The 16,472-nt window shown below is 44.1% G+C and overlaps 1 protein-coding gene across 3 annotated transcripts in view; it reads right to left on the bottom strand.

Annotated features, from left to right (window-relative positions):
- The window catches only part of SEMA5A (semaphorin 5A), a 546,230-nt gene that overhangs the window by 347,165 nt on the left and 182,593 nt on the right, over nucleotides 1–16,472 (bottom strand). For all 3 annotated transcript variants that reach the window (XM_067529505.1, XM_067529521.1, XM_067529514.1), the window contains exon 3: nucleotides 7,649–7,748. In XM_067529505.1, the coding sequence (XP_067385606.1) occupies nucleotides 7,649–7,748 (100 nt within the window). The remainder of the gene's footprint in view (nucleotides 1–7,648; nucleotides 7,749–16,472) is intronic.

Raw genomic sequence — 16,472 nt, 5'->3', positions numbered from 1 at the left:
CCGATGCAGTGCCGATATTGCGGGCGCCGCTTTGCCCGCCTCATTCCCCAGCACAAGGAACGGTGGCAGAGGGAAGACAGCAGACCTGGGTGGGAGGGGGAACTCGAATACCGCCTCCCGGGAGTTGACAGATGTAGGGAGAAACGACAAAACCCCCAGAGATGGTAGCAATATGGGAGGTGGATAGGGGAGGGGCAGGAATGGTGTCAGGCTGAGAATGGGGTCAGAGGCAGGGGCGGGGCTGGGATCAGGGGCCCCAGTGGCAGAGCCACCAGGGCGCGGCTCTGCCTGACCCAGCACAGCGGTCAGGTTCAGGGGGAGGGCCCTCGCTGACACTGGATCTAGGCACCATGGTGGATTCGGCGCCCGCAGCCCCCGTGAAAGGCAGGGGGCAGCTCAGGTCAGGACCCTCAGAAGGGGTGGGGGGCAGCAGCCCTGCTTCAGATGCCCCAGGGCCCGGCTGCTCAGTGCCAGCCGTTGCCTCAGGAGGCTTGGCGGCCACAGGTGTACCTCCAGGTTTACCTCCAGGTAAACGTGCGCCAGGGTCTCCCTCATGCTGCAAAAGGGGCAGGTGTCGGGGTGAGGGGTGAACCGCGCCAGATACATGCCCGTGCTCATGGCTCCGTGAGGGAGCCGCCAACTGATGCCCCTGGCGGGCCACGGGGTCAGAGTAGAGCAGAGGCTGGCCAACTGGGGGTCCTCGCCCTCCACAGGTGGAATTAGGTTCCACCATTTGGAGTCCGGGAGGGACATGAGGGCAAGGAAATGAAGGGTGTGGAGCATGAGCATGTACAGATGATGCTGAGGCGTGGTTTGGAAAAGGGCCGGCTGCAAATTATGCAGCCGGCCTGGTGCGTGGGGAGAGGGTAGCTGGGGGGCCTCATGGGGCCGGGGCCCAATGAAAAACTCTGGAGGGCTAGCACTGAAGGGGGAGCGCCCTCTCACAGGACCCACTCGAGGTAAGCCCAAGCAGTGGGGGGCAAGGCCACACCAGGGGGTCCGAAGGGTGGAGAGCCCCCATGCACCAAGCCAGTGCCTGGGGATCCACCCAGTCCCCCCGGTCATTGTCCAGGAGATCTACGATACTGGTGACTCCCTCCAGGACCAACCTCCGGCACACCGAGAGGGTCTCCACCACCTGCACACAGAGTTGGGGGTTGTGTAGCAGGGGCTGCGCGAGGAAATCCGCCCCCTCGGTGGCCACAAAGGGCCTGGAGATGGAAACCAGCCTGCAGGCCCAGAGGAGGTCCTGGTAGAAGACTGGCAGCTCGGAGAGGTCTTGCAGAAGACCTCTCAGATGGAGATAAAGGAGCTGCCAGTCATATCAGAGCCCCCAGAGGCGGCGGAGGAAGGTGTGCGCCAAGTGGCTCCACGCCAGACCACTTGCACCATAAAGGAGTCTCTGCAAGGCCTGGAGGCAGAAGGTGAGGACCTGGCTGCAGAGGCAGCACAGGCCCTGCCCTCCCTCCTCCAGGGGAAGACTCAGGATCCCTGCAGAGACCCAGTGCAATCCTGGCCAAAAGAACTCCAGAACTGTCGTCTGGAGGTGGGCCAGGAAACCCGGGGATGGGACCAGGGTGTTGAGCTGGTGCCAGAGCATGGACAGGACTAGTTGTTTGAGCACCAATGCCCTCCCCCGAAGGGAGACGCACTGGAGCAATCCTGTCCATCTCCGCAGCCACTCAGACACCCTACCCTCTAAATTGTGCCAGTTCTCCGCCAGGGAGGGAGACACCCAGATAGAGCCCATGCTCCACCAGATGGCTTGAAGCACGGGTGGGAGGGAGCTCGTCCACCACACGGCCCCTACCATCAGGCCAGAGCTCTTGACCCAGTTGACCCAGGCAGAGGAGGCTGCCGAGTAGACAGCCAGTCAGGCCTCCAACTGCACCAGGTCACCCGGATCCTGTGAGGAGTATGTCCTCAGCGTACACTGACAGGACCAGCCTCAGCTCTAGCTCACAGAGCACCAACCCCGTCAATCTTCGGTGGAGGAGACAGAGGAAGGGCTCAATGGCCAGAGCGTACAGCTGGCCCGACAGCGGACAGCCTTGACGCACCCCTCGCCTGAAGCTGACCAGTTCGGTCAGGGTCTAGTTGAGCTTGACCAGACACTCTGCGGAGGCGTACAGCACCTGGAGAAGGCCACGAAACGGGGCCTGAAGCCAAACACCTGCAGGGTGCCCAGGAGATACCTGTGATCCATCCGGTCGAATGCTTCTCCTGGTCCAGGGACAGGAGAGTGAACGACAGACCATCCCTACACCTGAGCTCCAAGAGGTCCCGGACTAGATAAAGGTTATCAAAGATGGTGCAGCCCGGGACGGTGTAGGTCTGGTCAGGATGGACCATGTCCTGTAGCACGGACCCCAGCCTCAGCGAGATGGCCTTGGCTATGATTTTATAGTCCGTGCTGAGGAGCAAGACGGGACGCCAGTTCCGAAGGTCACAGAGGTCCCCCTTCTTGGGCAGCAAGGCGAGCATGGCTTGCCTGCACGAGAGGGAGAGCACTCCGCTGCCCTCAGACTCGGACGAGATGATGGCAAGGTCCGGGCCGAGGATGTCCCAGAACACGCAGTAGAACTCCATGGTCAACCCGTCCATGCCCGGATACTTATTAGTGGGCATGAGGCGGGGGCTGCCGAGAACTCGGCCAGAGTGACAGGTAGCTCCAGCTGGTCCTGGTCGCCCGCATTGACCATGGGAAGTTCATTCCAGAGTACCCTGCAAGCGGTGACTTCGGTCGGATCTGGGGAGAAAAGGTCGGCGTAGAAGGCCCTGGCCCTTCCACGCATCTCCACTGGAGCCATGAGGGGGGTGTCATCATCTGCTAAAAGGCACGTGAAGTGCTTCTTGGCCCCCCTCCATTTCTCCAAGGCATAGAAGAAATGGGAGCTGCGATCCATCTCCCGAAGGAGACGGATGCGGGATCGAAGAAAGACACCTCGAGCCCAAAGGTCTTCGAGGGCCCGGAGCTCCTCCTGCTTCTCCCAGAACACTCCGCAGAGGGATGGATCCTCGGGGCTGGTGGCCAGACGCCTCTCCAGCTCTAAGACCTCCTGCTCTAGCTGCTCCATCCCCACATCTCACCTCCAGCTGGCCCTCCGAGTGTAGTCACGGCAGAAGAGCCAAGCGCGCACCTTCCTCACGTCCCACCAGCACCGCGCCGAGGGAATGGCGCGCCTCTGCTCCCGCCAGGCCAGCCAGAACTCCCGGAAGGATGCCACGATGCCCACATCCTCCAGCAGGCTATTGTTGAAGTGCCAGTAGGCTGGCCCTGGCCTCTCCGCGGTGGGAGAGGCCGTCACAGTCACCAGATGGTGATCCGAGAAAGGGGCCAGCCGAACGCTGGAGGAGTAGGCCCAGAAAAGATGGTGACAGGAAAAATAAATGCAGTCCAACCAGGAGTGGCGCGACTGGTCTTCCTCCACCCAGACAAAGGTGAAGGTGACAATGTTGTCCGGGTAGTGGTCAAAATAAGTGTTACATTAGCTACCATCTTGCCATCTGGTCCAGAGGCTGACTGAAATAAGATTACACACCACAGTTAGGAGAGCTGCATTTTTTAAATGAGTTTCTTCAGAACTCTTGAATGAATACCATCTGCTCCTGGTGACTTATTACTGTTAATTTATCAATTTATTCCAAAACCATCTCTATTGACACCTCAATCTGTAACAGTTCCTCAGATTTGTCATTGAAAAGAGTTGAAACAATAATGAATTCCCCATTAGAATGAAATGGGTGACGTCCGTCCCAGCTAAAAGCCTCCATGGAAACAACAAATACTCATCAGGAGGCCATTGGAGGTGGTCCCTCCTGATTTGGCTGAAAGGAGATTGAACAGTGAGAGGAAAACTTCAAGGAGAATTAGGTCAGAGTCACACTGATCTGGGTTGATGTAAAAATGCCCTTACAGAAAAACATGTAAATATGTAAATAATTGAACTTATATTTTCTTAAAATAATATGTTATTTATTTTCTTGCTGTCTGGGATATGTCATTCAGGGTGTCAACGTTTTAAATTCCATCAGAATGACTGGCAGACTATTGTTCTGCTGGGAAGTGTTAATGGTGTTAGACAACTGCACTGCTCATTAAAGCCAATGGCTGTGCTCAGCACTTTTCCTTCAGGCTGAATTGAAGTAACAATTAAATGCCCCTTTTTGTAGTAATAGCTGAAACAATATGGAGCTGATACCCAAGGCAATGGGCAGATGGCCAGGTTGATCAGAAGCTATGGTTTGTAGACTGATGGGCTTCCCTGTGATTAGCTGCAAACATGGGATTGATTGAAGCAGTTGATTGGCTGCAGCTGTGTGTATCCGTGTGCTTTGTAGTCCAACCTCTCAGTCCTCATCCTTAAAGGAAGCCTGCACAACACCTTCAAAAGACGAGCCTGGGAACTTAAATTCATAATTCTACTAGACACTAAAAACCATGGATTTAAGAGAGAGATTGGTTTTATTGCTCTGGGACAGTCTGTACCCCTATATTCAGCCTTTTTACAAGACTCTGATGAATTTTGTGCAAAGTAAGCCTTTTGTGAGGTATCATTTGACAACTCATAATATTGTCCTGGTAAAATTTCTGGCAGCACTATGTATAAAGTTATAAGATTCTACTGTATGACTTCACTGAGACATGTTCAAGTTTAGAAAAGCAACCACAAAACAGTTCCTCAAAGACAAATGGAAAATTGACACCTCAGCCAGGTGTCAACAAAATCAAATGGACTATCACTTGGTTAAGCAGCCATTCTTTGGCAGAAAAAAAATTTAAATCTTGGCAAGGAAAACAGCTGGATGTTCCCATCCCACACACTTTCTGTCTCCTGAACCTCAGCTGGAGATGATTTTCAAAGAGGAAAATTACTATAGGATGTGAACTGAGAACATCTCTCCTCCCTTTCTGACTGCTCATGGCAGTGTTTCTCAATTGGGGTTCCGCGGGAACACTGTTAGGGTTCCGCGAGCAGCTGTTCTCCGCGCCGCCAAGAGCAGCTGTTCTCCGCGCCACCGAAAAAGGGAAGATGTCTCAGATTTTCTGGCGGAGGGTATCCAGTGTAAGTGTAATTTAAGTAAGAAATGCTGACCTTTGCTTATTTCGACATTTGAAGACTGTTAAGAGTTTGGGGGGTTCCGCAATTATTTATGGAGTTCAAAAGGGTTCCATGGCCAAATGTAATTGAGAAACGCTGGCTTATGGTATCAACAGCACCCGAAGGACACTGAACTGAGGAAAGGGTCCTGGCTGAAAGGATTCCAGCCAGTAAGACTGCTAAAGCACATGGTGAGAGAAACATTTTGCTTTGAAATCAATTAGCCTGTTAAGTTAGGTATAAGTTTTGTTTTACCTTTTGTTTTCTTGTAACCAAATTCTGACTTTTATGCCTCATTACTTGTAATCATTTATAATCTTTCATTCTGTACTTAATAAACTTGGTGTATTGTTTTATCTAAGGCAGTGTGTTTGGACTGAAGTGTTTGGGAAACTGCATTTTAGATAACAGCATTTGTGCATAACATTTTCTATTAATAAAATGATGGACTTTCTATGAGCTTGTATTGTCCAGAAGCAGAAAGCTAGGCAATACAAGATGCACATTTCTGGGGACAAATCTGGGACTAGGAGTTTGCTGGTGTTGCCCTGCAGTGTAATACATGGGTGGGTGGCTATAGCACTCATACAGTATAACTGGGAGTAATTTATATGCTAGAGGCTGTGTGAGAGCAGACCAGGAGTGGTTGCTCTCACAGTGAAGCAGTGTAAAAGACCCCAGGTTAGAGAACTGAGGGGACACAGCTATTCAATAGTCTTGATTGTACCCTGGATAATGTTACAGGCTCATTACAATAATTTGTAACATACTCCACTGTCTGCTAACCCTTAATTGCCCACTTTATTTTAAGTGGTTTTTTACAGCAAATGCGAATCCTTTATGGTTAACAATCTGTCCCAACTTCTATTTAACTTAGACACTCTAGTTACCTTCCCCAGATCTGAAGAAGAGCTCAATGTAGCTTGAAAGCTAGTCCCTTCCACTGACAGAAATTGGCCCAATAAAAGATATTACCTCACCCGCCTTGTCTGTCTAGGGATAAAAGTTATTATTATGATAAAAAAAATTCAACTAGTCAAACAAGTGAGAATCTGGTTTAATTTAGCAACAGTCTTCATTCTATGTTCAGATACATAATACAACTTATTTTTATAGTATTAGCATTTAGTTATTTGTAGTGCAGTAGCACCTAGGAGCCCCAGTCATGGGTCAGGACCCCATTGTGCTTGGCACTGTGCAAACACAGAACAAAAAGGCAGTCCCTGCTCCAAAGTCCTTACAGTCTAAGACAAGAAATAATAGGTGGACAGACAGACAAGCCGAAGAGAGAGAACAAGAAATAAATGAGACAATATTGATTTGGATGACTGGCAGTGGTCTCAGCACACCAGCAGCCTAACCATTGTGAAGTCTTGGTAGACATCATGGCAAAGGAGAGTTTTAAGGAGGGATTTTGAAGCCTGATTTTTAAAGTGGCCAAGCAGAAAATAGTCTTCAAACTTTTTTTGTTTATTTTTAAACACATCTCCACCTTTTTAAAAATAAGATTCTTAAAGATTAACATTCTAAGGATTTTCTCTTAAAAAAACTTTTTTTCATGAGGCTTCTCCAGATTTTGAAGCCTCCATTAAAACTATTTAACAATAAATTTGAGCTTCATGGCCAAATTTTGCCTAAAACAAAACACACAGCATCTCACTGACACCAATGGAAATTGTCCATGTATGATGCAGAATTTGACGCCTAATGCAGTTCTCAAACTTCTTCATTTTGTGGACTACTTGAGCTTCCAAAGATAAATGTGAAGCAGCAACATACTGCTGGTGCTACATAGAACCTAGATATTATGGTGATTGGTACTTGGTACACTAAAAAGATAATGTACAGCCAAAAATATTTTGTTAAAATTTAAGTTTAGTTGGTTAAAGTCTTGGGAAACCTAAGAATTCTACTGAGCTACAACTACTAGGAGAAATCAGTGTCCAACAAATGTTTTGCAACTATGACAGAAGAAGCTCTACAGTGCATGCAGAGAATAATTCACTATGGATCACAATTTCAAAACTACTACCTTAATATATATCCATTCAAGAAAAAGAATGATTGAGAATCAGTCCCTGAAGGTCAAATACTTAATAGAAGTTTTGCCTGTGGAGGTAGCAAGATTGGACCATGTGTAGGATCATATAAGGGGAAAAAGAAGTGCTATACAACCATATTTGGGGTTGCTATAAAACGTGTCCTGAACTAAACTCTTGACACATGGGCTTAAAGCAACTTTACCTTTTACTATTGTAGGGTCATGTCCTGTGCTGATCCCTCATTGATATTAATATGAGTTCTGAGTTTACAATGACTACAGGACAAGACTCCTAAAAATGAGAATACAAAGCAACTCCTAAACCAGCCCAGCACTCTAAATCTTCTGTCAGTTATAATAAATGAAACTCTAGTTACATCTAGTTCAAAAGGTCTTCATGACTTGAAGTAAAAGGAGTTGCATGAGTACAACTGAAGGAAGAATTTGGCTCACTAGCACTTAACTACACACAAGAATAATCAACAAAAGCAAATAATTTTCTCACCTTGCTCCAGCAATAAGTTCTTTTTGTCCTGGGTCAAATGTTAATTGTGCGAAGTCCATAGCATTCTCTGCTCTGAACACACGTAACCAGGGGGCAATTTCTAAAGGAATAAGAGAGAAATATACTTGTTACTGCAGAAAACACAGTTAAAGTGTATCAAGTAGCTAATATTAAATTTCAGAGGTACTGTGGGGGCTTGGAGGCTTCCCAGTGTGATCCTCTAAGGGGCCATATGGGATTTTCACCACTGTGTCACATAATCCACACTATAGACCTATATAACATAGAGGATAGTCACCCAATAAACAGCTGAATGAGATAACAATGTTTAGTTCTGATTTACAAGCCAGATGTGCTTTTCTTCCCTAGGCACTGAACAAGCAGACAACAACATAGTGCTACCATGATTCATTAGAGGATAACCAAATGCGAACAAAATTATTTCCTGTACAAGTAACCAGAAATAGCTGAAGACTTAAAAAAACATAGTAAAGTCCTATTGAGCTAAGCATTTGAAGCAAAATTTGCTTTTTTATCACTTTCCAAAAAAAAAAAGGGAGGGAGGAGAAACATCACATTCAGCCAATGCATTTTTGTCAAATTTATTATAAGCTTTTCTTAGAGAAAACATTGATGTAGCACAGTGAAATACAGAGGCTGACAGCCAAAGGGAAAACTTCACAATTTGAGGAACATCAACACACTATTCACATTCACATTACACATATAGATCCACATTTTTAAATGAAGCATATATAAGCAGTTGTACACACCTAACTAATCAATGGAAGTGCTTGATGTACAGGGGCAAATCAACTATTTCTGCACATATATGACTAGCTGGGTGACAAATTGAATATATGCATGTGGTCATGGATGATTTGAGCATGCAGTATGAGTATTCACACACATTAGGCACACACAATTGTTATTTTACATATCTAATGTTGTAAAACTAACCCCCCTTTTTTTTTAATAGCAACAGTATAAAAGCCCTGATTTCCTCCAATCCAAAGCTCAGTGAAGCATTTTAAAAAAAAATATTTTGTATGTAGCCACCAGACAATGCTAGCTGAATATACATGAAGGGCCTGGGTTTGTAGACTTTAATGGTCTATGCTACTGTTTGTTTAAAGGCAAGTGGATCTAGGGTAATCCATCAGTGGTGTCAAAATGATGCCTCCAGCTGCTTTGAGGACGTGAACACGATAGGAATCACCAGGCCTTAGAGAACAATTACAGTACTGTAGGTGGAACTGGTAGTTACTATATTATGGCACGGCCTATTTTTAAGAATCCCCAACACTTCCCATTATAAACCCCTGTTTTGCCTTACTTATAACATTGTCTAACTTCAACTGTTTCTGCTGAAATTGTCCATGTTGTGTGTTTGTCTCAGGCTGAACTTTTTTTGGAAAGTTTCAGCAAAAACAATTCAGCCATTTCCACAAATGAGATTGGGCGGGGGAAATGTTGTTAAAAGCTGTCATACCATCATTTGTTTGAGAAGGCTTTGAAGCAACAGCTTGATATTTGGCAGGAAGGGCAGCCCCTAATGTCACCCTGAAAATCTACTTAAATCTGGCCATTTATTAGCCTCTGAAAAATGTCAGGTTGCACGTGCTCAGTAGACCCTTATAAGGCTTTTGGCAACTAATTTCACTGTAGATTTCATCTGAACTGAGCATGCTGCAGCCCAGGGATGCAGAGGCTGAGCAGGACTTTCCCTGTAATTTTTGCTCCTGTTTGCTACAAGCAACTTCGTGCCACAGGAACTGAGGATAGGGAGATAGTCTCTTCTGTGCTCTCATATTCCTGCCACTGGTGCCCTGGCTTTGAGGAAGAGAAAGCCACCTGACTCAAATGCAGAGGAAATAACAGCTGGACTGGGACAAGGAACGCTGCAACGTGGGAAGACTCAAAGTCCAGAAGGATAGACCGGAACTGGCTGGGCAAGGAAGGGAAGACTGAGACTCAGATTGGCAGCTCAAAGGGGGAGACAGCGACCAACTATGAAAGGATGCAGAGAGTGGAACAAAGAGCCCTTGGGAATGGAGACCCAGACTTGGATGAAGAGCCAGAAGGAGGGGGGAGAAGACAGGACTGACACAGGGACAAGAGCCAGGAAGGAACATGCTTGTGGGGGGAGAAGAGGGACAGAAAGGTCTATGCCCACTAGAGCATAATCCCCTGCCAGAGACTGGAAGGGAATCCCAGATTCTTGAGACTCAACATTCATTGCACAGGATGGATGGTCCTGAAGGAATTAATCAGGGTTGTGTAGTGAATGAGGTATTGTTTGCAGGACCCCAATCTCATTTCTTGCAGAAGTCGGAAGGTCTATAGTGAATGAGGCAGGAGACTGCAGGAAAAGAAAGGAGTCTCATTGTTAAAGCAATGGAAACCCATCAAGGAGAATTGGAGTCCATTCTTGCCTCTGCCACAGAGTTCTTAGATGATACTGGACAAGTCACTTAAACCAAACTTTTCACAGGCGGTCATTAACAGTGTCACTTATCTTCTGGGTATTCAACCTGAGACATCTGGATCCTTATTTGTATAAGTGCTGAGCACTCACAGCTGCAACTGAAGTCACTGGCAGCTGTGCTCTGAACATTAAACTGCTATATGATATGAAGTACTCTGAAAAATCAGGTCCTAAGTGTCTCAAATTGGGCACCCAAAGTAAGTGGAAACTTTTGACCTTAAGCTCTCCGTGCCTCGCTTCCCCATCTGTAAAGTGGAAATAAGATCACCTTCTCATCTCACAAGGGTGTTGTGAAAATAAATTCACTGATGTTTGTGAAGCAGTCACATACTAGAGTGATAAGCACCATAGAAAAAATATGGAGTAATTAATAATTCTGTCTTCAGAGCAGGGTTTGGATGATGAGCACTACTAGATCAGGCCTGGAGCCACACATTTAACAACCTGGACACTTCAAATATTGAGCAGCTGCTCATTTAGTTACCACCATCTTTCCTGTGCACTGAATGAGATAGGAATCCTGTGAAAAAATAGTATGTGATCATGTAATTAAAGACTGTATCATAATGCATATGCACAAGGTGCCAAATTAAGATTGCACAGGCAACCTTAAATCTTTCACTTCACAACTTTTGATTGCTTGACTCTGCAACATTAATAATGTTCTTTAATGTCATGAAAACAACATAGAAACAGTGTTCAAAGAGGTCAAGGAACTAGGCAGGATACGAACAGTGAGAACTTCTGGTGAAAGGCTTAAGAGGGAGATTTTTTTGGGAGAAGCGATAAAGAAGAGAAAAGGTTAAAAAAAAAAAAAATCAAACAGCAAATTCATCAGTTTAGTCAATACCTCCAACTCCCCAGCTAACTAGTCCCAGAGGTCTTGATAGCCTCAGAATATGACCTAAGTGGTCTTAATAGAACATGTAAGCGTATCTCACAGTTCTGAGCACTCTCCTTATCTTTGGGCCCAGTATTGGTCAATGGCAGTGGCTGGGAGATGCACAGTGGAAATGAAACAATTTTAAACAATCAAAGGAATCCAAACAAAATAATAACACAAGATGAGTAAGTATGATAAACACAATTATCCTATGGTGAAGGTCAGGGTCTGTGTGTCCTGTACAAAGCTAAGTCCAGTACTCAAACTGTCCTTTCCATGAGGTTTCAAATTGATCAGTGTTTCTCAAACTGGGGGTCCCGACCCAAAAGGGGGTGGCAAAACCACTGTAGGGAGGTCAGGAGAGCAGCAGCTGCTGGCCGGGAGCCCAACTCTGAAGGCAGTCAGCCACCAGCAGCAATGCAGAAGTAAGGGTGACATGGGGGGGACGGTCTGAAATATTTTCAAAGGGGTCCCAGCAAAAAAAAAAAGTTTGAGAACCCCTGAAATAGTTTATGACTGCAGTGACTTGCTCTGTGGTACTCACAAAAGCAGGCATAGTACAGGGGCAGGTCAACAAGGCATCTCAGCAACAGAAGCACACTGGTCAGAAAGGAAGGATAACCTGGTGGTTATGACAGTAACCTAGGACTTAGGAGACTTGGGTTCAGCTTCCTGGCTTCCCTCCTCTGCTACAGACTTGGTAACCTTGAGCAGGACGTTTAGGGTATGTCTGCACTGCAAGTGAAGGTGTGAGTGCAGAGCGGGTAGGCCTATGCTCATAGTGTCAATATGGTGGCATGGGCTTCAGCACAGGCTACACAAGCCTTCCAGGAGCCCTGCTACATGCTTGGGGTGCTTCCCGTGCCATCACTTCTGTATTATTGTCACCTGTGGTAGCTAGCTGGGTTGCTACTTTGCTACTCCTACCACAAACTCACCATCACCCGCAGAGAAGGCATACCCTCGCTGCACCCTGGTTCCCATCTGTAAAATTAGACTCATAATAAGTATCTTTTTTGCCTCATAGGGGAGTTGTGAGAATAAATAATAAGGCACAGCAGGTAATTGGAACTATTCATAGGCTTTGCTTTCCCTTTGTTACCATGGCAGGGCAGGCAAGAGAAGGAGGAAACATGGGCTGGAAGGTCAAAGCAAGATAAGCATGAGGGCTGTTGAGAGCTCCCTCTGAACTCTGCTTTTCTCTGCTCTCTCCAAAACAAAAGAATCATTTTGCCCCTGTATCATTCAACATTGCTTTGGCTGGGGGGAAAGGGAAAAGCAACAGGCTGCACTAACAAAAGTTTAAACTTTCAGGGAAGAATTTCAAACATTGATCATGCAGTGTCTCTCACGGGGGTAAGTTACACCCACTTGGGGGCTACAGTTATAACTTTTACAACTCTTCTGTAAAGGAGAACTAACAATCAAACAAAAGTCCCACTGAAATATGACAATAAAAATTATTTAAACGATGTGTGAAATTCTGCTCTGAGTTACACAGTAGAAATCCCAAATAAATCCATCATCTGAGTAATTAAGTCAAGTGAGTTACTCCACAATTGCACCTTATTAGCATCTAAATAGTAAGAATTCACAAGGGTTTGGTATTATGCAATGTACATTAGTACAAATGCATGGTAACTTTTTAAAAGTGATACAAGACATTTGAATTCTATTTGGGATTAAAAGATTTGAGAATCTAGTTCCTTAGAGTCAGAGATGCATAATATGCTGTCAGTGTCTACTAATACATTTATTTCAAATAAGAACCCCATGTAAAAGCAATAAATTATATTTATAATTAACTCCACTTTATTAATGGTTGTCATGCAATTGTAACATAACACACTTGACAAAATAATACAGTTACAGAATTATATATTGTAACAGTTACATATTTAAATACATAATTAAATTACACTTCCTACTGATATGTAACTTAAGTATACTGCCTGCTGATCATAGTGAGACAGTTGACAAACTATGACTGTTCCTTCTTTTTCCTACTCTGTTCCATTTACAATTTCCAAGATTCCTGCCATTCCCCTCGTGCTACCTCAACCCCTCAGTTAAAGCAAAACATGTAACTAGCAAAATTGTGCCAGTCATTATCTTGTTCATATGCTTGTAGGTTATTCCTTGTCCCCAATCCCTCATTTGTTTGTATTTTTAGGCCCTGATCCTGACTACACTTATGCATAACTGACTTCAATGAGACTACTTGCCTGCTTAAAGTTAAGCATATGCATAAGTGTTTGTAAGATTGGGGCCTTATACTGTAAGTTCTCCAGGGCAGGGCCCTCTGTGTGATTGTGCAGCACTCAACATAACTGGTCTTAATCCTCCTTGGGAAAGACACAGAGCAGCAAGTGCTCCTCGAGTGGCATTAGCAGGGGCCATTTTTTTGGCATAAACTGAGGCGCTCCTGACTTGTAATGTACTTCATTTATATTTCTTTCCTATTACAGAACATACATTTTCCATTTTACCATATTAATACATCTGCATATTTTAAATGAGGTTCAAGCTTGTTACACGAAAGCTACGTAAGTATTGTACTTTCTTGTTTGCAGTGAACCATAGTGTGATTTTTTCTTAACTGGAAAACAAGAAGTTTTCCAGGGCTAATAAACCTGTGGCAAAACTAATATGCTAAAGATCTCTCTACACTTGTAACAAATGTCAAGAGTGAAAGGCAGTCCTTTAAAGAAACTGATTGATTAGATAGATAGATAGATAGATAGAGTTAACAGTAAAAAAAAGTTGTTCAGAAGGATATTAAATACTTGTCCAAATAATGAAAGTTTTTCCAAAAATCTATCATAATTTTAGTTTAGAATTAACGTCTGCCCAACAAGCAGTGGCTTCTTCAATTTAGATTGTCCAGAGACCAATTTGTCTATGCTGCTGAGCATGCAGTTCTTCACAGCTGGAATAAGTAAGGTTGTCTATAACCTTAGTTTCATTACTCAACACTTCAAAGGTGAGTAAATTACAGTAAAAAGAAAAGTGGGTTGATAGCAGGTCCACGAGGGATGGAGTGGAGAGTTTTGAATCAAATTCAGAGATGATCTTAAGTGGGAAGAGAAAAGTTAAAGGCAGGTATAAGGTCTCATTAGGAATATTTTAATATGGATGTATGACATTCCAGGGTGCAATCCAGACCAGTGAGACTCTGTCACACCTACCTGGCAATCTTGGGTGCCTCACAGTGCTTTGCTGCTGTAGTTTCGAACTGGGTCACTCACAAACAGCATGCAGGTCACATCCTGAGTGTCTGCATATAGATGTTGCCTGCCAGCACAGGCCACTCACACACTGGCTCCCATCAGCCTTGGTTATCACTTGCAGGATGACTCCAACACACTACCAGTCCTCAATTTTCCCCCAAAAATGTGGTTCTGCACTATTCAGCCCTCTCCTGGACAGTCCAGATATAGTAGGTTTATTGCCCTTCTAAGGGGTTTAAGATACATCAGGATGCCACCTCAAATGAAGTTACCCACACAGTTCACAACACTGAATTAGTTTTGATTAAAGAATAAAAAAAGTAATGAGGCATTAAAATCAGAAATGGCTACAAGAAAAATAAAGATAAAAATGCCTTTTAAACTTAACAAACTAGATTTGGTTTGAAGTGAAACCCTTTACCACATGTTCCAGTAATACTGCTGGCCAAACTCTCAGGCCAGGATCTGCTCCCAAAGTCCAATGGCTGTTTCTTTTGGTTTTCTTAAGTGAAAAGTGAGAGATGGATAGTGAGAGTGAACTTAGGGTATTTTTGCCTCTCACTTTTACAGTTCAGTCACCCTTTGAAGTGCATTTTCATGGTAGTGACCCCTAGATAAAGTTGTTGCCTGCTGAACACAGAGACATGGAGTCTAATAGGGAAGAATGCTGTTGTTTGCTCAGATGCAGATCTTTTTGGTCATCTTTCTTTCCCCTCTCGCTGTCTGAGAACGTTGCTTACAGCTTATATGCAAATTGAGGTAAACATATATCCCTTTGTTTAAGACAGGCCTGCTTGACCAGTTCTACCTAATCGGGACTACATGAGTTTGAACATGTGCTTTAACATCATACAGGGGGGAATTCATGACTTTACTCCTAATGTTGCTACATACATTTCACCATGATATTATTGATCACTGAGTTATTAGTTTTCAAATGATATCTCATGAGGCATATTTTGTTGAAAGATTATTACAATAGTGAATAGGATGTGAATACAGGAGTGGTAAAGTTTTAAAATTATCAGGTGTCATCCCATGACTTCTCTTGTTATATTGTCCTATCTGTCACTGTATGGGGGTAACTGCAAAGTTACCATAACATTAAAGTTAAATCAAAATACATTTGCAATGAATTTTTCTTCAGCAAACTGTTTTAGAAAAATAGCAGTTATTTTTCTCCATCACTGTTTAAAACTACTGAATTTGCAATATTAACAGAAATCTCTGGGTGGCACAGGTACCACAAATTCAGTAATCTCGCCAGATGCAAATTAAAATATACTTTAGAATATAAAGGTTATTTTCTAATAATATTAAATTAATATAGACTAAAAATGGTAACATAACATCCCCGTAATACTGTAAAATGGCCTCAGCATAACTTCTACAGTTAATTCCTGTGATAGTTGTGATATCTTAGTATCTTCTTCAAAGGCAACAAGACAAGGTGAATTTTTGGCTATGATCTTGCACTTTTCACTCCTTACATCACCCCTGCTGCCCAGGCGCCAGTTTCATTAACCCCAAAGGAATCCATTAAGAAAGCTGTCATGGATGACAAGAGAAGATACACCTGTTTCTGCATTCACTTGTACTATGTTTGGGGCAGTCTTTGAAGCATCTCTTTCTTTATGGTTCTAATTAGGTGCACCGACAGGCTCCCTACTCTGACATTTTAGGATTTCATATTCCTCCATGTTTATCCAGAGATAAGGTTTCTGAGTGATTTTTCTAAAACTAAGGTATCAGTTTCAGTGGGATTTTTGTCTTAATTTTAAGCTTTCATTAAACAAACATTTCCATAAATAGCAACTGCACCAAAAACAGTTTTATGAAAACAAATATTAATCTGTGTGCAAAAAGATGAGAAGAAAAACGGCATCTGTAAGTCTGTTTTATTTTACTTTATTATCTTTTGACTACTCGTTTTGTCTCCTTATATTTCCATTCCCTCCCCCACCCCGCCAAGTTCTTTCTTTCCCATTTCTACTCATGCAATGAATTAAACACACACCTAATGATAAGTCACTGATTCTCATTGCAGGTGGCAAAAAAGAACCTTCTCTGGAGTGCAGCAGGAGACTATGAGCAGATACAGTTCAATATCTTCCAACAAAGAAAAGGACAATCGTTTTATTTCAAAACCTTGCTATACTTTATCTCACAACTTAAGCACATTTTTCTTCTATCTATCTCAAAGGGGCTGAGGCTAGGCATATC

The sequence above is a fragment of the Emydura macquarii genome, unplaced genomic scaffold (genome assembly GCF_026122565.2).
Source record: "Emydura macquarii macquarii isolate MOO-44397 ecotype Brisbane River unplaced genomic scaffold, CSIRO-AGI_Emac_v2 contig_320, whole genome shotgun sequence".
Taxonomy (NCBI): domain Eukaryota; kingdom Metazoa; phylum Chordata; order Testudines; family Chelidae; genus Emydura; species Emydura macquarii.
This window is presented reverse-complemented; position numbering and strand designations above follow the sequence as displayed.